The sequence below is a fragment of the Haemaphysalis longicornis genome, unplaced genomic scaffold (assembly GCF_048455015.1).
Source record: "Haemaphysalis longicornis isolate Haplotype H1 unplaced genomic scaffold, Haemaphysalis longicornis Haplotype H1 scaffold_7, whole genome shotgun sequence".
Lineage (NCBI taxonomy): Eukaryota > Metazoa > Arthropoda > Arachnida > Ixodida > Ixodidae > Haemaphysalis > Haemaphysalis longicornis.
Genome location: NW_027526422.1, coordinates 69,326,605 through 69,348,109, shown reverse-complemented (window position 1 = coordinate 69,348,109; position 21,505 = coordinate 69,326,605). Strand labels below are relative to the sequence as shown.

The 21,505-nt window shown below is 45.9% G+C and overlaps 1 protein-coding gene across 2 annotated transcripts in view; it reads left to right on the top strand.

Annotated features, from left to right (window-relative positions):
• LOC144145862 (cytochrome P450 3A41-like) overlaps window positions 1-19,435 on the top strand; it is a 36,042-nt gene extending 16,607 nt beyond the window's left edge. The window contains exons 6-14 of one of the 2 annotated variants that reach the window (XM_077677670.1): window positions 1,047-1,135; window positions 3,415-3,560; window positions 5,410-5,525; window positions 7,853-7,940; window positions 8,507-8,664; window positions 11,884-11,972; window positions 16,835-16,972; window positions 18,363-18,525; window positions 19,169-19,435. In XM_077677670.1, coding sequence (XP_077533796.1) covers window positions 1,047-1,135; window positions 3,415-3,560; window positions 5,410-5,525; window positions 7,853-7,940; window positions 8,507-8,664; window positions 11,884-11,972; window positions 16,835-16,972; window positions 18,363-18,525; window positions 19,169-19,282 — 1,101 coding nt within the window. In that variant the 3' untranslated portion in view covers window positions 19,283-19,435. Of the gene's footprint in view, window positions 1-1,046; window positions 1,136-3,414; window positions 3,561-5,409; window positions 5,526-7,849; window positions 7,941-8,506; window positions 8,665-11,883; window positions 11,973-16,834; window positions 16,973-18,362; window positions 18,526-19,168 lie in introns of both variants that reach the window. The other variant, XM_077677669.1, reaches the window with a different exon arrangement.
• The last annotated feature ends 2,070 nt before the right edge of the window (window positions 19,436-21,505 follow it).

Below are 21,505 nucleotides of genomic sequence, written 5' to 3'. Positions count from 1 at the left end.
ACACCACGAGATAATTCGTCCTCAATTGTACCCTCGCACCACGCCTATATAGATTCCGCTGTCCTTTGAAAATATACACGTCCAAGTTTGCTATGCCAGCAGCTTCGATGAGTGCATGACTTGTCCGCACTTGGAACCCATTGCGGCGGCGTCAGTGGTGTTGCGCTGCTTAGCGAGGGGACATTGGAGGGATTCTGGCCACAGCAGTTGTATGTGTGATATAAATGAAAAAAAGCTGCCGTGACGGACAACACTGCGCCACCGCTCAAGAAACCTAGTCTGTCTAAATTTATCGGCAGCTCTTTTTATTATGGCATACCCGATAGGCCATCTATAGTATAGCTTCGAAACAAGGAACCCAATTTGATCCGCGTACAGCCTCCCCGCTGTACTCATGGTCCCGCGAGTGCTTTTATTCTTGAGTGCTCACCCGCAGCAGACGGTGCACACCGAATCGTCTATTCGCTCTATGCTCGTACGAGGTTTTCGGAGATATGCCATGTTTCCTCCCATACAACGGGGGAGCACTTGAATTGCAGCCGCCAGGTGAAGGCAGATTTCGGGGCATTGTTCACTGCGATCATTGTATGCGCATCCCAGGGTTGTTGCTGGCGGAAACATTTTAACCAGCCGCCATAACAAACGAGGCATTATGATCGCCGTATGGCTTAGAACGGTAAGGCGAAGATTTGTACCAAAGAGAAAGTAGGTGGTGTTACTTGGCAAATCGTCATTCCTTTTTCATTGCATTGATTTTAGGATTAAAACTTCGCTTCGGCAACCGAAATTGCAGTTTTCCTTTCTCTGACTCGGAACCATCAAGAGTAAAGGTTGTTATATAGTAGGAAATCGCGTAGCTACCAGATCATTTGCACCTCTTTTGCGATAATGTAATAATCCGTGTTGGTGGGGAACCTGATGACCCTTCGCTTAGCATGAAAAAATGTATTTAAAAGGAACCCTAATACATGGTATAAAAGAGATGGTATTTTAAAGGGGCCGCCCATTCTGACATTCGTTTCTATTGCCCGTCTTTTTTATTTTAGATTGTGGCCAAAATCAGAGTTGTTGCCGAGAAGGCGACATCCAAGGTCGCTGAAGCCGCCGCCCAAGATAAACCTATCAACATCAGCGAGTAAGTTTCACGTTAATCCAAACTCTCACACATGGTTGCATCGTGCAATGGCGTTGGCTGAGTTTCTCGGTGCTTTCAACGGGGCAGTTAGAAAATGAAAAAAAGAGAGAAAATAAAGCTCAAATAACAATGTTGGCGGGCAGTGCGAGGGGAAATCGCCACGATGGACAAGAGACGCCACTGAAAACATTTAGGTTGCTGAGCTTATTTAGCTCCGCAAGGACATCGTTTGTGATGGCCGTGCAGCAAAAAAAAAAATAACAAAGCGAAATACCGAGAATAAGGAATCAAATCGATGCGACGTACTGAGGAAGTCAAAGTGCCTGATTGCTCTGGAGATTGGCCGGATTCCTGGCACAGCTTTCCACCTGTAAAGTCAGGCCAGAGTTAAATACCAGGCATTGCACGTTCCAACCCAGGAGGGCGACGTGTTCGGCAAGGGATGCTTCCGCACGAAAATATTAATTTAAAGGTAAAATTTGATTTCTGGGTAATTTTGAGCAAGACGTTTCTGCGTGATAACCATACATAATTATAATGCTTTATTTACTACTGATTTTGTTTCATATTACCGTAAATACGCTTAAAAATAATAAATTTGCATAAAATTAACTCTCGGTGGATTCAGTAATGGCCGTAAACATTTAAGCTCTGTTTTTAAACAAAGCAAGTCCCTGCTTCCGCTAGAACAAAATCACAGTGGGCCGGTTTTAAATACAAAACATTCGATTTAGCCACCCACAAATGGTTGCAAAATACCAGTTGAACATAGTACGAGAAATGGTTCGTGTTGGCTTAATCATTGTCTGTCTAAATAGAACAAGTAAGTAACAAGTTGTCTCGAATGCTGAAGGACGCGCCTTTTTATGACTAAAAAATAGGAAGGCACTGATCTGAAAGTTGAACCAATGTATAGAGTGGCAGTGTAAAATTTACTACATAAACATTTTTTTTCCATAGTCGATAACGTTGTATTCTGTAAACAGTTTGACCTACAACGACCATTTTACTTTGATAGCAACAACTCGAGGGGAACACAACACCAGAAAGGAGTGTCTCCAAAACAGCATCACAGCGGCTGGCACGCCTATTTAGTATTCAGTGTTATCGCAGAGGCAAAAATAAGATTGTTTTGTGTACTACCGTATTTACCCGATTCTATCGCGCACTTCTTTTCCGAAAAAATAGGCCGAGTAATCGCAAGCGCGTTATAATCGGATACAAAACTGAAACTGCCAAAACAGCGGAAATTTCGTCCCACCCATCGTCATCGATATCTCAAGATGGCGCCAAAGCTTTTAGCAACGATTTTTCGGACGCAGCAAGCCTAGGCGCCTAGGCTTTTCTATCGGCGTTCACACAAATCGTCAAATCGTTTCACTTGCGCGCTTGATAACAGCAATGGCAGCAGTGGCTCCCACGCGTTCAAAACGAGCGGTGGGCTGAAGCGTGCACCTCTGGAGAAGCTCTCGGGATGGGCGTGCGAGGCGTGGGCCACGATCCCATCGACCATGGTTGAACGTTCGTTCAGAAGTGTGGCATCGCGAATTCGCGCTTAAAGCCGCCGAGGCCGAGATGTGGTCAGCGGAGAGCGGCGAGGAGTGAGATGAGTGAGATTACTTCGGGAAATAAATCGCCCGTTTCTCTCACGTTCGTTTGTCTGGGTCACAAAGTCCCGTGCGCGTTACAATCGTAGGTGAAAGTTTTTTCGGTTTTTTTTTTGCCGGGAAAATCGGGTGCGCGTTAGAATCGGGTAATTACGGTATACAGGATTCAGCCGAAGAGAGGCGATGTGGCACTGACGTGATACCATGCTTTGCCAGCGCCGAACAATGAGTGAGAGCTCCTACCTGAGCTGTAATGAGCTCAGATACGAATAAGCTATCAAACATATTTCTGCTCAGAGAAGATAGCGCGTGCGGAACTAGGCCGGCTATTAAACAGCAGAGCAGACAGGACACAGTACAGTAATGGCAGGATGAGGGCTCTCCGACCTGCCCGGTGCTGTTATAATGAACATTTTGCCAATTCGAGCCATTTTCAAACCTACCGCCTATCCAAAACACAATTTGCTTGTGCTGGAACTGTAGAAGGCACCACTCGTTTTTCAAAGTTTTCTGAAGACGCACGCATCGATGTTTTGCCTGACTCCACCGATGCACAAGACCAGTAACGCTTTCAGCTGCCGAAAAGTTGGTCGAAGGTAGGTTGTTCGATGCTGTGCGTCTGGAGGAAGAGGCTGGAGGAGGGAAGTTCAATGAATATCTCGTATTCCGCAGACTGTCGCATCACTCGTTTCTGGACACGACTGCTGCCATAAACTACAGCGTTGACTTGAACAGCACTACCGACACGGATCATCCGTTGATGAAAAGTCTGGAAGCCATCTTTAGCCCTGTGGCCGGCTATAAACTGGTTATGTTGTGTGAGTAAACGCTATATACCTCCTTTAACAATATATTTTATTACTGCGGTGTATACGAGCTCCATTAATGGATACAAATGGGTCGCCGGGAACCATGTGATGCGAATAGTAAACATGGTGTGCTGTTTTGGAGCTTGTTTCTGTGGAAGAGAAAACTAGTCATTATTTTTATAGTTAGCCCCCGGAAAATTTGGCCAATGTTGACGATTTATCACGTGGAAATAAAATGCGTTGATTATCAGAAGGAACGTTGGCGGAACGTTCTCCCTCCATGTCCTTGCTTGATTGTGATGTTGCTTATCTCGACAACACTTGAGGGTAAGTGTGTGCGGCGCAATATCTACGGCATGCCTACCTTTAGTGCGCAGGTACTCTTTTGCATGTTTTCCCGCTCTTCAGCTGTTACCAGTTGTCAGCGCTCGTGGCCGTCCGGTCCCGTGAAGTTTGCGCTCTGCTAATATTGCGCACCTAAGATTAGTTGTTTTTATGGGTTATCAGTGGGCTAATGTGGATTAACTGACAAACCCTTCTCACACTGTTGGTACACTTCCTGGGAGGCGGTGTTTTTGAAATAAAACCAAGGTGCTTGGTTTTTGGGGAAGCGGGGGGGGGGGGGGGGAGGGGGGAGATAACGTATCGCTTGGTGCGGGCTCTGCCCACATTTTGAGCGAACTACTTCCCGCTCTGTAAATAGTACTTGCAAATAAATTTATTTGACATTTTGGAGTGGAGCATCGTCTACAGGTGGCATCGATCAACGAGCCACCATCGATCATCGTCACACTATAATTACACTCATGAGCAAACTAAGCCGTGCTACCTACCCTCTCTGAAAAAAAAAGGCTGTGTCGCAATGCTTTAATTTTTACCGTCCGGTTTAATTTGTGCGTGAAAGTTCTGCTCTTAAACGCTACTATGCTATTGTAACGGTTATTATTTCTACAGAACTTAATATTATATATGATCTTAGGCGTGATAAAGGCTACAGATGACGCGGCTCCTTTGACATACAGTGTTAAAGGTACAGCCAGTGAAACGATTGTCTATATCACAGCTTTAGTACTTTCCCGTTTATCGTGCGTCTCCTGAGCTGGATTTGAAGAAAACGACTGCGGTGTTATGAATTCTAAGCCCGCCCCTGTTATCTCCAACGTGTTTGTAAAGAGTATGTTTTCGCAGTTTTCAAATATAACTGGTTGAAGCTGAACTCGCTGTTATAGACAAGCGTTTTACCGACTGTACTATGGACCGGTATGGCTTCGACATGGTATGTAGCAGAGTTCATTGCTGATTCAAAATAAGTTATTGAATTGCCCCTCCTTTTTCGTAAGTTATTAGGGGGAGGCTTACTTATTATTGCCGGCGTTCTCAAATCCCGAAGGAATTGTACTTATCAACAATGTCTTCAGGTGCGAAAAACGTGCAATACTCCCGCTTTGAAATATCAGAAAGACACGACATAAAACTGACGCACAACCGATGAGTGCATTTGATACCTCCCTGTTTAGTGTGGTACGTTGCTCATATTTATAACATCTTATGTCGTTCTGCGAGCCCATGATGACTGGTTGTTTCTAATTTCAACATATTAACAAAAGCCCCTTGTGACCTAGAGATTTCACGACATGCAAGATGATGATACCTTTCTTCCTGCGGGTTTGATGAAAAACCTAGGTCATGTTAGTCTTATTCCTTAGCATTCTTCAGAAATCGTGTGTTATGTGAGCGTTGCGCGACCAATCTATTGTTCTAGAGAGAGCAATGTTCTAAATAATTTTGTTGGTTGCCTTCTGGCCAGGAAATATAACCTTTTTTTTTTTTGCTGCCTCATCTTCGATTGCTCCCCCAGTTTTGATGCCAAAGGTCTTCAAGCTTCTTCAGCCTGATTACCCTCCGAAAGCAAGCACTGACTTATTCAAGGCCTTCGTTGCTCACTTGATCGAAGACCGGAAGTCGAATAACAGGGTAAGCCGGTAAAAACTCTCCTTGTCTCGACGCGCAATTTCCTATTAGAAATGACGGGTGTGTGAGATGTGTAAACCAAACAGGATAAAAGCCCAATGTATGGGTCTACGAAGGTGTGGATGAAGGCATGTCTACACGAACTTTTCTGCAGAACTAAAGTAACGGCAGGGAGGAAGCAGCTGAGTTCTACTAAGACCAGTGCCAGGAACGTGGGTCATATTACGTTTTCATTTACTCTGTGTCTTGCACTTCAACTATTACGTTTGATAAAAAGAGTATGGTAAAGTTAGCGTTTATGATGTTTGCATATGTTTATGTTTACACCATTTCATTTCATTAACCCGGTACGTTTATGCGTAAGCGCTGAAGCAAGAAAAAAAAAGAAATTGTGGTTGATTCCGTTTTCGCGGGAATCGGTAAAACACGAAAGTGAAAGGTGCCTTCACAGGAGCAGTTGAATGTTAAAGGAACCTCCTTCATGTACGAAAAGTTCGCGAGCCTGACCCAGACAGATGAAGGGACGCCGACACGCAAGAAACAACAACAACAAAAAAACAACCGGTTTGTTCCGGGACAACAAAACCAAAAATACAGAAACAGCAGCTTGAAACACAACGGTCACGGGAACAACAGCAGCGCGGAGGGTGCCTAAACTACCATTTCTCTTGAGTCCTGAAGTTTATTGCTCTATTAGGTGAACGAGTGGTGCAGGCAAAGCCACCCTACAACACATCATACGGGCATGCCCCCGTACACGAAGGCGCTGGCATCGAGACGCCAACTGTCGGCGCTCATTAGCGTCTTGATGCGCTACTTCTCTTCTCCACTCCTAGACGGCAGCACCATCTGAACGAGTCATAGTGAAGGTCGTAAGGCGCGTTTGGAGAGCTGCTCACGTCTCTGCTCATTGCGCAGTCGGTAGAGCGCCACGCGCCTCCCTTTGCGGCGAGAGGGCTCGAAAGGGCATGGGCTCGACTCCGGGCGCCGCAGCGACAATGCCACTTTTTCTAGCGACGTCACTTTCGTGACGGATATGAAGTGAGCAAGATCTTGGTGTACCTGGGCATAAAACACTTTAGTGTTAAAAAAAAATACCAGAATGAAGCTTTGAACTTGAAGAAGAAAACGAAAACAACGATATAATGCATGGTATTTTCGTTATCTTCGCATTTCATTCCGTAGAATGTGATCGATGTTGCATTGGATTTGTGGCCGCGTTGCTCGGCGGAAGTTACATTGAACATACCGACTTCCCGGATGAAACGGAACAGACATTCGTGTGAATAATAAACTGTTTGTTTTTCATTTTGTGCGCAGCATGCATGTGACCAAAAAGGACGATTTAGTTACTTAACTTACAACCAGACCAGAACACATTTAGTGCAAATGTAAGTGTTACCCCACCCCTGTACATGAGTTTTTAAAATTAACGACAGAGGCCCTTAAAACCCAGTTTATTTTGTGTGCATGGCCCGGAACTGGACAACCTAGCGATACTGACATGACAGCGACCGTGATGGCGAAAGCCAGGGGTAACGTCGGGAAGGTTCCGAAGAGGCCTTAGTTCAGTTACTCTCAAAACCCCTATGAGGCCACGGAGCAAGCCGTGGACATTCGATTATCGATTGTAAGGTTTAACGCGCCGACGCAACGCAGGCGATGAGGCGCGCCGTAGTGGAGGGCTCCTGATTAATTTTGGCCACCTGGGGATCTTTAACGTGCGCCAAAATGTCATACCCACGGGCGCTTTTGCCTTTCGCCTCCATCAGAAAAGCGACCGCCGCGACCGGGAAACGAAAACGCCGTGAACGTTCTACAATTATATGTATCGGTAACATGCGTCTGCTTTCCGTCCTAACACCACGGGGGTCGTTCTTTCGGCGCATTCGTGATTCATTTCATTGTGCGATCACACATGCAGGTCACTGCAATCTATTTTCTTCATCGGTTAAATGCCTTGTCCATGTCAAAGAGCTCTTAGAGGGAACGTGCCATCATGCATGCATTTGCAGCGATGAATGATGGGATAGAGTTGTTGGGGACCACAATATCGCCTAATTCGTACTTTCAGCGTTGTTGTAAAAAGCACTACCGTTTCAGAAAGTTGTATTAAAGCCATATTTTCAAGTTTATTAAAGCCACATTTCCAACAATTATTTAGTACTGGAGCCTTTTTCGAGCCCCTCCTGAAGGCCACATAATGGTTGCGATGCACTCCACTGAAATATCCTGGTATTGCGTATAGAAATACTTGACCTCTTACAGTCAGATAAGAGGTATGCTAAAGTTTATTGTTTCCTCATGCTCAACGCACGATGTTCCAGAAGGAAGACGACTTTCTTCAGGTGTTCATGGATGCCGAATATGACTGGGAGAATGCGACAGACGGAAAACAACATAATGAAGAACCAAAAAGTGAGAACAGTACATTGTAAAAATTAGCATAGTGACTACAAATGCGGAAACGTTCATAACCATACGTATGACAACGTTCTTGCGGTGCTTCGTCTCTTATTTCTTTTACTCCTTCTAACTTTGTTGGAGCTGACAATACTGGTAGCGTACATTGTAAAACATGGACGTATTAGCTAATGGTCTACGCGTATCCACACTGATTTCACGAAAATTTTCATTATTTTTGATGATATCATAAATTTTGTACATTCAAAAATGTATTTGAACAATGCTGGTTATATAAAAGCATGCGAGTATCAACTCTCGCCTTTTTGTTAGCAGAGAACAACAGACACATATGAAAAAAAACAATTTTTAGCGCTGTAATACATATTTTATCTGCGAAAACAGGGCAGGATCTGTCTATGGGAAGCTCACAAATGTTTTTGCTTTTGAAAACGATTTCCAAATGATAGAAGACGGGATTATAAGAATCTTGTCTGTTTTTTATAAGTCATATTCATCTATGCATTGTACAACCTGTTTTCTTTGTGGAGAAACATTATTGACTGACTGCACATTTTCAGAGATGTCACTGGACGAAATAGTTGCCCAAGGCCTAGTTTTCTTCGTTGCCGGCACGGAAAGCACCGCAACAGTCCTCACTTTCACTGCTTACTACCTGGCGCTACATCCGGAATTCCAAGACAAGGTCATCGCGGAAGTAGACAAGGCAGAAAGGGAGGTATGTAAAACGCGGGAAGGTTTTCTTTAAAAAAAAAACTGTTGTGAAAGGGACTGCGTACATATAACTAGAAAAGGGCGAGACGCCATTATAAACAACGAAATGAAACTGCCTATACTTGTAAAAAATTCGGGGCTTGTTGAAAGGAAAAGGGTGACCATGCAATTAGCTCTCGCCAACATTCCTGGTTAGAAGTATGAAAGCTTTAATTTCATCTATGCGCGGAATGGGTGGTCACAACAGCGATTGGTTTAATCACCGCAATATCAAGCAGGATATCGTACTATCAGATAAAAAATTCCCCGCATTTCCCCGAGGGGAAGAATGTGAAAGTGCGAATGCACGAGTTGAATTTGCGCGGTTCGGTAATGTTCGCGAAAGAGAGATCACACACACACACACACAACTACAAAGAAAGAAAGATGCATTTATTCACAGACACCTATTTGTGTTGTCGTTGTACTTGATTGCTAGAGCGGATCTCAGCTTTGAAATTTCGTGTCAGTACTCCTTTAAGCGGGTGCATTAGCCCTTCTCACGCCCGATTCCTGGCCAATCCCCCACGTGGGTATGTGCCATGTCAGCAGGAACAACAACAAGAATGAGCCATGGGGACGCGGCCAGGCAGCGCGCGCCCATCTCCCCCCGTTGCTATGGAAGACGAGGAGCGCGCGCACCCGCAGCTGTTGCTATGCGGACTACGGCGGCGGACGATTCAGGCTCGCTTAAGAAGTGCATTCGCACTTAAAACGAGTTTACTCGCGTTTTTGGGTTTTGAACAAATGTGGATTGTGTAATTTGCCTATATATGCGCTATATATGTATAGTTGAAGTGCGAAGTAGTCTTTTGCAAGGTGTGCAGATTCGTTGTTGTCTTGCTTTAGCCGCATGAATAAGTCCCGCAGTGGTGAATTTGAGTAAAATACGATCACAGTTGGATAAAAAAATACACAAAAGATCGTGAGATTGCCCACACAATGCGACGCGTCTGTTGATTTAACAGTGCACCATTAAGGTCCTTGCTCCTTGGGTAATTTGCGCCTTCGAACTAAATTTATTCCGGATGGCGCAACTTCCAGTACTTGAAATCTGTAAGCCTCCGGGGTAGCAAAACTCAGTATGGGCATGTTCAGAAGACATTGTTTTCAAACTGTGACTAAATGAATAGTAGCGCTTTTGAGATTTTGAATATTTGGGAAATATTTCTTGCAGCATGCCGTGGCAAATTGTGTTTCATAGGGGCCGCGTTGGAGCTAGTGTTGTGGCTATCCTCCAGAAACCTATCCGTAATTACATTTTTTTAGATGGAAACCCGTCGACAGAGGCAAAGTCAATCTTATGTAAGCGGCAACCTAAAAGTATGTACTCTCGAGGCTCCCGCATGCAAGTGTAATGCCTTTTGCGCCTTTATTTCTGCGCTGCTCTATGGAAGGCTTCTGAAGAGCGAAACGGTGGTTGTTGATGTGAGGAAGGATATATGTTGAAACAGAAAAACGCAATAATGAACACTGCAAGAACGGGCCGGCATTCGACGCAATGTGTTCAGATTTGCATGGACTGCTCCACCCGAGAAAACTGCTAGGACAATAATTTGCCGAATAACATTTATACCCCTTTTGTATAAGGCCGCAATGTGTAGCACGATGGTGTTTGACTGTCACTTAGGGTGAAACCAGGAGAACGCAAGTCCATGCACGAAGAATTGGAAAAGAATTAAGATTTTTCTAAAAGTGGTCCGCACAACACTATACCTGAGCATTCTGTATGTCCAAGGTGTTTTCAGCAGATCGATAATTGACGGAAGTGAAAGTAAGCACAGAATGAAGGTAAAATTTATAGTTAGTGTAATATAGCTTCCGAAGTTCCCAACAGCTTGAACAGTTGTTGGCGTGTTGCATTATGTGACATACTTGATGTGTCATTTTCGTTGAGGTTCAATTGATCATTATAATTTTAGAATTTCAATGTGCTCGAAATCTCGGCTTGCAGTCACAATGAGTCTCAAAATTGGTACCGACTTGACGCTGTTCAAGCATATTAAGACGATACACTAATATTTCATTTGTATGCTTGGTTCTGGGGGCATTGAAAAGCTCCCCTCTCTTTTCATGCAAAGCTTGTATTGGCTGACTTGCGCCGTCGGTGGTGGCGTACGCCGAACCACCTTGAGGGAAAGCCAAGTTTATCGACGTACTCTAAAGATGGCGCTGATGATGACGAAGCCCTTGAAGTGTTCGGCACGTACCCACTCGGGGGATTTTCCGGGGATAAAGTGTTCACTCTGCCTCTGTTGGAGCTTATAAATTTGGAGCTTATAAACCCTCACGGGAATTATCTGTCTCGTGCACGGCTCTGGACCGACGTTCAAACTAGGCGCGGGCGCGGCCGCACAGGTGTCGCGCTATATCACGCAACAGTCGAAACCAATTAGGGTAGTGGTAGATGGTGGTGGCAGAAACTTTATTTATCCGAAGCTGTTTCGAAAGAGGCGCCGCTCGCATCGCGTCATATCGCAGGTGCGGTCGCTAACGCATGTCGGGCAATTCACCTTATTGCACCGTATTCCTGCTATAGCCCTTAAAGGGCTGCAGTATGTGAAAATAAATGGGTAAACCGCGCGTGATTCGCTCCGCGGAAGAACGGACCAGCATTGAAGAACATAAATGTTCGGTCCCGATAATCTCAGAACAATGCTCAACGATGCCAAACATGTCCGTTCGGGTATAGCTCAGCGGAATGAAAGGGTGTCATACTGGTCGATGGATGGTTTTGAGTTCTTATTTCGGTCATTGCCTTTTGATTTTAGCAGTAGTGTTTTCATTTTGCGGTCACAGCGTTTCGATTATGGTCATTTTCGTTTTTACTGAGGTCCAGCTTTACATGCCTCCCTGTTTACACAGGAAATAGTTATAATTTTCTTCCATGCTCTTTCAGGCTAAATTATGTGTTCTTGTGGGCCACCGTGTGAGAGAGGACTCTCTTTAGTCGAGCGTTCTGTCTCAAGGGCATCTAAGGCCAAGAGTGACATTGCTATCGTATGGTAGAGGAAATATTGTACAATTGAGATGTGCACGCTGTGACCTTTTAGTCCAGGCTTCTGCTTATTTTTTAGTTTTTTCTCGCCAAATTCAAACATTTGGAGCAGATATATGCTTTACCTTCCGTGTTCTTTATTGTTCCTCTGGCGATGCCTTTATTCGTTTTTTTTTGTACTTTCAGGGTGGAATCACGTACGACGCACTACAGGAGATGCATTATCTGGATGCTTCAATCAAGGAGGCGATGCGAGTGAACACACCCGACTCTGTGTGAGAGTACTCCTCGATTATATTTAAATGCGTCCGTGCATACCATTTGAACGGCGATTAGTTTTTGACTGACCTTATTGTATGTATCGAAATGCTCTAGCTGAGAATGTATTCCTTATCAACGCTGACTGGGTGACAGCGTGAATATAACGGCTATCGAGTAGTGAGGGCATTTGTATCAGCTACGCCCCAGCGTCGTATCAGCTTAATTTTGATTTGGCTATATCTTGGCGCTTTGGTAAAGGGGCTGTGAAGACACTAAATATTTGTTATCGCTCAAAGACGGAACTGTTTATAACTTAATATGATTTTGTTTTATATTAGAAGAGAATTTGAAATGATTTGTTTTAAATACAGACTTCCAACATCATTTAAACTCCAGCGGCGTACCAAAGATCTTACCGAGTACATGGCGGAATGGATAAAAGGCGGGTGTTCGGTATCCTGTCAACATGTAAATAGATGGACTCGAGTAGAAACTAAATTGGGCACTCGCCGTGCAATCTACTAACCATACCAGAGTATTTCCCACGTCTAATAACGGGAACATTATGCACCGTATAGACACCAAGCGATGAATTTCGAGTTCAGGTGCATGCTTGTCTTTAATTGGCCTACCTGAACCTAACTGAACTCTTGGCGTTCGAATAAGAAAACGTGCACCCGGAGTTCGTGATATTTATTCCGATTTTGAAGCACGCACGACCAGACTATAGTGAGCTGCGCTTTTGTGCCGCTCCGTTACAAGATACGCAAAGTGGTAACGCCCTGTCCTTAACGATATAGGTTATTTTTTCACAGCGTCACCAATTCCTACAGGCTGTTTAAAAACTCCACCTGACGACATCAGTAAAAAAGTAGGGGAAATTCTTGAAGTAACCGCCACATACTTTAGTCTTTTTCCCGGTTGCTACGCTGAGTTAAAACAGTTTCCGTTAAACCTGAAATATTCCTTATCCCGACATTGCTACCTTTTGACTGAATTTAGGCGAAGTTGTAGGACATCTTTATTGACCCTGGCACAGTCATGAAGTTAAAATTCGTGACAATCGCCTCAGTTGGCTCGTGTAGTTGAGGCGAGGTACTGAACAATGGCTGGATAAATTAATAATTATATATATTTTTTAATTTGTGAGTGTGTCGTGACGCTGTTGTCGGAAAACGCTGCGGTGCATAGAGACACACCCATGGTATACACTCCAGCTCTCACTGACGCCTCACTATCAGCGTCATCGCAGCGAACAAAATGTCTGCGTGTCAGTTAAGTCATTCGCACTGAGGCGAACAACATCCCCTCCGAGTGTTTGTTGAAGATATAATTTATGAAGGGCTGCAGTAAGATGTACATCCATACCCTGACCTTAGCGTTTCAAATCATCGTGCAATAGTGCCGGCAATCTCCGCTTGGACAACTGGACAACGTCAATGGCAAACGGTACATTGACTAGTTTCCCCACGTACCATCTCGACGCCTGGGACGATAGCCATTGAATGGTTTGCTGGGAAAGCGGCCAAAAATAATCGAGGTTGGGAATGATCGGCAACACCTAAAATGCTATAACTTCTAAATACTGCTACAGCTGTCCCAGTATAGCTGGGAGATAGTTTTTATTCAAACAACTTTTGGCGAATATTGCCTAAAATTTTCTATTAAATACCTTATCTACATACGCGTAAGATATTTATTAGGGGGTCAGTTGCGAATGTAGGTGTGTGTGTGTGTGTGTTGGGGGGGGGGGGCAGTGAGTTGATCGCCGCTCCCTGCACTTGCACTTCTAGGACAAAACTGATGGCCGCCCCTACCTCTACTGGCTTCCCCGAGGAAATTAAATCCCAATTCCGACTCCTCTCAGAATGTCGGTCTGTCCCCTGACACTGCAACCTTATATATGTTACTGACGAGTAGGAGTAATAATTGCCACTGTTGAATTAAAAGTAAACGTTACCGTTGAGATGAATTTACTTTTAAGGTAACTGACATTGTTGTTTATTTTTTGTTGTAAAAAAATACGACGTTTTAAGGTATGCAGTTTTATAGCCGCTTAAGTGTTCTTTAATGACTGCTTCGGCGCTATCTTGAGACTGATTACAAGAATAGAATTTTAGTATATTTATACAGTGGAACCCCGATAATACGACTTTTAAAGGGACCCTGCAACACTCTTTGAGCAGTGCGAGTAAACCTGCGCGACGTTTAGATTACACTGCCAGGAATACCTGAGCCAAATATTACACGTGCACGTGAAGCGGTGAGCGCGCAAATTGTTGTGAAAGACGCGGAAAAACAAACCGCTCTCTCTTCAGTTGTCCTCATTATGCATGGCCTAAGGGACGTCACATAGGCCATGGCTGCCCGATCGGCTGTCACTGGTCAACTTCGCGGCTAGATGCTCCCATTTCCGTCGTCGTCATCGCTGTGTACGAACCTCTTCTATGCCTGAACCTGTAGGCACAGTTTTGCCGTTTATTTTGTGTTTTGAGTGCGCGCGGAGTTTGAGTGATGAGCTCAATACTTCCCTTTCAACGGGACCATTCGACTACAAACGTTTATTGCTTCAAAAACGCCCTACCAGCCCGAGCGCGCACTTGCGAGCAGGCACCCATGCCTGCTTTTTTGTGGCACCAGACCGGAAATAGGCCCCTCCGCGTTGCGGAGAAAAGGAGAAAACTACCCGGCATGTGATATATCGAAGGCCGCCGAAGAGAACGCCGCGAGCCGCCCCCCTCTCCGGGAGAGAGCGCGCAGCCACGGCCGCTGGATGAGCGGCCGTGGCGCAGCTTTCGTCCCTTTTCCGCGCTCGAGTTGAGAGGGAACGATTATGCGCGATTTCTCATCGCGCGTAGTTTCGTTAATTGTGAACGGATTTTCATAATTCTTACTGGAGGAGATTTCTGGGACAATAGACTTTATCCCAAAATACAGTACTAGTAGTCGATGGCAAGTGTTGCAGGGTCCCTTTAAGGGACCGCGAGAAAGCGTCGTATGATCGTGGTGTCGTACGACCAGGGTGCCAGTAAATTCCGGCCTAGTAGACGGTCTCACGGGACAGCTGGGCTAAGAACTTATTTAAGCTACTATATTTAACCTGTTCCCGCATGATTTGCGAACCAATAGCTGAACCCCCAAGTTTAAAAAAGAGCAACGCCTATGTTGTGCCTCCTCCCCTTCATGGCGTCCAGATAACCCGCAGCCCCGCGACTTGCGCGCGCGACATAAGGTCGACGTGGTAGTGGTCGAGGATATTGAGATGAGAAAACTCGAGTGTGAAACAGCCAATGCCATGCGAAACGAGCGATACCGCAAGGCGGAGTTGAATAAAAAAAATTCCCCCGCATTTCCCCGAGGGGGAGAATGTGAAAGTGCGAATGCACGGTTGTCAGCCCGCTTGCGGCGCTTGCGCTCGGCCCCCGCAGCCCACCGCCTCGCAGCCTTCTCTTCCATCTCTTCCATCGGGTTTGTAGTATCACGTGTACACCACGCAGTTATCAAGCCGCTATAACGCCGCTGAGTCGCCAACGCACGCCGCTGACGACGTAGTTTGAATGCGTTAAAGATATAAGGCGCGTCACGACACTGACATCACCGTCGCGTCCGTGGCTTGATCGGTAGAGCGTCGCGCTGCGGCTGCAAAGTCCTCGGATCGAAACCTGGCGCCGGATGCTGTTTCTTTTTTAAATATAGAGGAGCACTGCGGACGCCGCCGCCGCCGGCGGTGGATGGTTTGGGGTCGCTTATAAAGTGCATTCGCACTTCAAACGACATTCGTCGGTATTGGGTCCAAAGTGCCCCGGCTTTTCCCACAAGACCAAGCAACGCGATATAGATAAGGTGATTCAAACTTCGCGAGTAAACCATGTTTCGGCGAAAATTATAGCGCGGTCTTTCTACAGTTGCTACAGTGACTTGCTGCGGGAGCCAGCGAGTGAGCCATAATGGCCGCGACAACTGGTACGTGTCTCCACCCTTGCTGTGGAGCAGCGTGATTTGATGTGAAAGGAAGAAACTTAAATCGAGCGGGCGGGAAAAAGCGGCTGTTCGTTCATCGCTGTGGGGTTGCGTCGTATGTGTTTTCGCGTTCGTCGGTGGCTCGACAGAAGCTTCAAATTCACGGTCCGTCTGCCACCTGAAATTCGACTTCTCGCGGTAGGCGTGTTAGCATACTGCTACCGCGTGAGGCCATCGGTTACCTCCCGCTCACGAGCACCCGCCTTCTTGCTTGTGTCTGTTCAGCAAGTGGTCTGGCCCGCCTGCGGACCTTTGTAGATCAAGCAGCATCAAACGGGGGTCCATAATAAAGAAGGTCGGGACGAGGCGGCGAAGCGGGGTGAAATAGGGAAAAAACGCCGGTTTATCCGCCCCAGGGTCCGTCGTATGAAGCGGACCACGTGCTCCCGAGCGTCACATCATGGGGGTTTTTAGTGCATTGTTTCTATAGGGAGTTTGCCGGGGTCGTGGCGATCCGTCGTAAGAATCGGGTCGTCGTAAGTCCGGGGGACGTATCAGCGGGGTTTCACTGTATAATAGAAACAACTACAGGTGCACCACCGATCAGCTCAAAAATCTTTCAGACAAAGGACGTGCACACGAGGACTCTCGTTAGAGGACTTCCTGCCGAAGCCCGCTGGTTAGGACAAGGCAGCGCCTGTCCTCGTCTATCCCGTAGTTTGTCTGATACCATTTTAGCGCATCACTGTGGTTGATCGTGGGAGGATACGAACCGGCGTTATCAAGTTAGCCTGCAGTGGTTAATTATGGACATTTACCTTTTGTGGGCTCTTAAAAGAGTTACATTAGTCGCCTTTCATTAGGCAGAGCGTAACTGAACCCTCCTTCTCGTTATTTAATACCTTGTGTGACATAGGACACTACGGCTTTGTACGGAGGAGACCACTGTGGCTGGAATCCACTTCAAGCCAGGAATGTGTGTGGACATCCCTCTTGCGGGCATCCACCACGATCCCGAGTACTTCCCTGATCCAGAGCGGTTCAACCCCGAGAGGTATGTGCTTATACTTCAATCCTAATATTGCAAGCGACTTATAGACATTTAGCATTGAGCCATTTATTATTCCGTTATGAAAGAATAGATACATGCACGAACAGAGTGCTAAACTGATGCGTACCTTTTTTTGCTTGTATTAAAGTGACAAAGAGAGAGAGAGAGAGAACTCTTTAATGTGGGCTGGAGAGGTCAGCTCTGCTAGCGTCAGTGCTTGCTACGCCAGATGGGGATGATTACAATGCAGTGAGGTGAATGCGAGAGATCGGGAAAGCAGCAATAGAGAGAAAACAAAAGTTAAATGAAAATGGCACGCAATGTAGTGCAAGGTAAGAACATATGTCAATCGATGGGTGGTTAGCGCATCGAACTCCCGATTTCTATTTTATAGGCGTCAACATTTTGTCTAACCAGCCAACCCCGATGTCTTAAATGGCCGTTGCCTGCCGTGAATGGGAGTGTATGAGCAGTCACGGACATCCATTGATAAGTGTGGTTGCAGGCGGGTGGAGGGTGTAATGAAGTTCTTTTGTCGGAGTTTGATGCTGGTTCTAACTGTAGTTTCAGACACCTTGCCTGTCCTACGTAGATATAGCGGCTAAGGGAAGGTATGTAACAAATGATTGACGTGGTACATGGAACGTTCTTGGTTTGATGCTAGCCAGCAGATTAGTATTTCACTTGATTTATCGCCTCCATTTGTTTACGAACGGCGAGCCGCAATTGTCTCCATTTCAGAGGGACAGGGAGCAAAACACCATCATACCTCAACCCTAAAAAATTCAAGACATGCGATATACCGAGCACACGATAGGGCACAACTGTCACATTCCTCCTCTTGTTCAGCTGTTGCATTGTTGCCGTATCCAACTTAAGAATTCTTAATGTCCCTAAGAACCTACGTATGGGCCAGCTCGCCATTTCTGTGTCCACATAAGTACAAATTCCCACCGCTGACTTTTCCATCTGAATTTGCCTATCTCAATTTTACCAAAAGATGTATGCTTTAGGTTTGAGCTGGGGAAACTGCAAAACATGCTTTGGTTTGTCTAAGTCAGAAAGACAAGCTAAGGAAAGCTTCCGGGGGCGCATTATTTATAACTGGTGATTGGCGGCATACAATTTTTAACTCATTTTTAGAGGCTTACTCACAGTGGTAACGTAGAGATAGCATGCTATGCATTAGATGACGTCTTTGGCTACGTCGTTTGTCGCTGTGGCAGGACTTTGCCTCATTTGCGACATTGCAGTCTAGTTCCGCGTCACCAGTATGAAAAAGCCTTGGATACTTATCCTGTGATCTTGCTTCTTGCTTTCGTTTATAATCCTTGGGTAACTAAAAACGTCGACGCGCAATCGCCGTTGGTAATGTCCACTCTATTCATTGCAGGTTTCTTCCGGAGAACAAGGACAGCGTACGACCATTCACGTACATTCCATTTGGCGCTGGACCGCGCAACTGTGTTGGAATGCGGCTCGGACTGCTGCAGGCCAAAACTACTCTGGCTTCTCTGCTCCGCCGTGTCCGGTTCGAAACATGCTCCGAGACAATGGTTGGTATCCCTAGCCTTTGATGGCAATGAAATTGGCACGCTCAAACTTCCCCGTTCCTTTTAAGCTGCCCCCTAGACGTTCTCGCATTCGACGAGTTTGAATGGAGCAGCTTACATGAGGACAGCTTGAAATATGTCGAAATATGGGGGAAAATGTAAGGGTTTTTCAAGACTCTAAATTGATGTTGGGATATTGTTAATCTTATATACACCTTTATGATATTTTAGTTCATTTTTTTTTTCGTTTGGCGTTTGCTAAGTGCAGGTAGAGTGAACCCATAGCAACAGTATATTTTTGATTTCGTCCCAATTTTGCGTATGAGCTGCACCGCAGTTACCTTTTTCATGTGTTATGTTTTTTATTGTGAGCATGAGCCTAACTTCTTAAAGGTTATTCACTTGCAATGCAAACAAAGCCTTTCTGTGGATTTCTAATACAGCGATGTGACGATAACAATGCCCCTTCGTAGTTTTGAACCTGTTTTCGTGCAGGAGATTTGCAACATAATCTTGCGATAATGACGCCACATTTGCAAAGCACTACAGTTTGCAAGCACAGCAGAAAACATGTTTTGTACCTCAGAAAGGGCGTCGGAGAATTTTGAAGAGGAAATATATTCTTTCTTAATCCATTTTCATGCAGATTCCACTGAGGTACAAGCCACGCCAACTCCTTCCAACCACCGATGGCCCGGTGATTCTTCGCGCTGTTCCACGCGACAGCACTCAGCCAAACAAAGAGTCTCTTTCGTCGTGAAAAGCTTTTATGTGCACAATACGGCGATGTTCAACGCGTGGAAATAACACTGACAAATACTCCGGTATTTGTCGGTTTCAGCACAGTGAGAGCAATGCTTAGTTGCAATGAACGTGCTGCTGTACTTCTTTATTAAAAAAAGGCTAACACCTATTCCCCACTCACTACCCGCACGACATGTTTGACGTAATAGTTTATAAACTTGGCCCCACCATAGCGGCATCGACGATCTTTGGTGTTCTGAAAGGTGATAAGATGGCCGTAGTGTCTCGTCACACTGACGACTTAACAACAAATCATTCGTATGGTGGCTGATTACCCAGCGAAGCTGTTTCGGTTTGATAGAGTTGCTCACATTCTCGAAACAAACACGATTGACCGGGGTGGAGTCCAAAGCAGTCCGCGAAAGTGCTGCGTCTTGCCGACCGGCGGTGTCCATGAGTTTAGCTGTGGGAGCGGTTGCGTCCCATTCAATGCCGCACCCTCTTCCCCATTCCCCGCTATCCCGCTGCTGCACCATCTCCCACTCTCACCGCACGGAACAAGGTGTGGGAAGGTGTCTTATACTACATACATTAGACTAGATATATCAGCATTGATCAACACATTCTGTGTTGCCCGGGTTCGCATGATGAAGCTTACCGGTTTCTTTGTAATTACCCCCGCCCAGGGGAGATCTCAATGCGTACAGCAAGAAGGCGTGGGCACGATGTCTTTATCTCTGGTTCTGCTTAAGTTAAGGGTGTAGTTATGGGAGTACACGGAGTGTGCATCAGCGTCCACCTGTGTGCGAATATTTTGTATGAGTTGACCTGTCTATGAATGCTTTTGTGTATTACACCTGGAGATAACTAATAAAGTGCGACCGTTTCTGCAAGAAAGGGCTCCAGCACTTCCTGTATCCAGAACAACATAGAGAGCAAAGCTTTCAACCCTGCGGAGTACCCACACATTGACCCGATAAAGTTCACATTCCCGTAACGCCCTTTTATCCCGCGTGTCAATTACAGTTCTTCAAATGAGCTCAGAAAGGCAAAAAGCGCTCATCTTATCGGCGGCTGTTACTGCAAGTTGACGAAAAATCGTTTACAGACCATTGATTTTATGCCTTGCTCTTAGGACCCATACCTGCTGCACCCCAAAATACACCATCCACTTGTCCGGCGTGCCTTCAGCTGAAAAACAAAACGCGGCGTCTTTGAGGCATCAACCTTCTGGAAGGCTGGGAAGGGTGAATTCTGAAGTGTCGGCCACGTTCACGCTCTTGCGGCCTACATTGCAAAGTCTGGGAGGGTGTTCTTCATTCAAGCTCGCCATGCCTAAGACTTTGTTTCGCCCATGGAGAACACGACATACGAGACCCCTCTTCCAAAGCATTACCGCATACACGAAGTTCCACAGGAATTTTCACACATAAGTGCAAACTACATGTGCAGTGTACAGAGTTCGGCAGTGGAAATGAATTTTGGCCGTTAATAAACCGAAACAAATAAAACTGGAAAAATAAAAATCCCGCCCTGCTGAAGTGGATGTCCAGCAATGCTGTTGTAATCCCTACAAATGGTGATGGAGGAGGGTATGAAATGTTTCTCGTCGTCTCGGCGGGCCTCTTGCATCCGTATAGTTTCACTAGATAGAGGTACACAGTGTCGGCACTCTTTTCTCCTATTGTCCCGTGCCGCCGGCCCGATCATTGGTCAGTTCGCATTACGTGACATTTGTTTTCACTGCGACGGTTTGTTGTTTATGCGTTTTAGTCGGTCAACTCTGGTAGGCTTATCTTGCCCTCCCTGCTCTGCGGCAGCGCATGACTGACGTCGTTCCGAATGCTAATCAAAGATAACGCGTGTAATAGCATTTCAGCACGAGAAGTGTGTCCAAAGATGCCGTCTTTCTGCATATTCGGTAGTGTTATTAACAAACGACTCGGTCGTCGTTTACGGCGAGGCCGTAGGTGCGGCGATCACGCAACACTGATAAACGTCAAATGGCCGCCGTTGCTGACTTGCGTGCTTCAGGGGTGGTACTCTAATACCTTACCATACTAACACTACGCTCGGCTTCTCTGGAGGCAAATGCTGGGTCCTGCTTAGCCTGACGCATGCTCTCGGCGCCTTGCGCAAGAACTGCTCTATTTAGTGATACTAGCCCTGCTTAGCCTTCTAAGAAAATCTGCAAACGTAATCCCTACCAGGAACATATAATGGGGGGGGGGGAGTTATT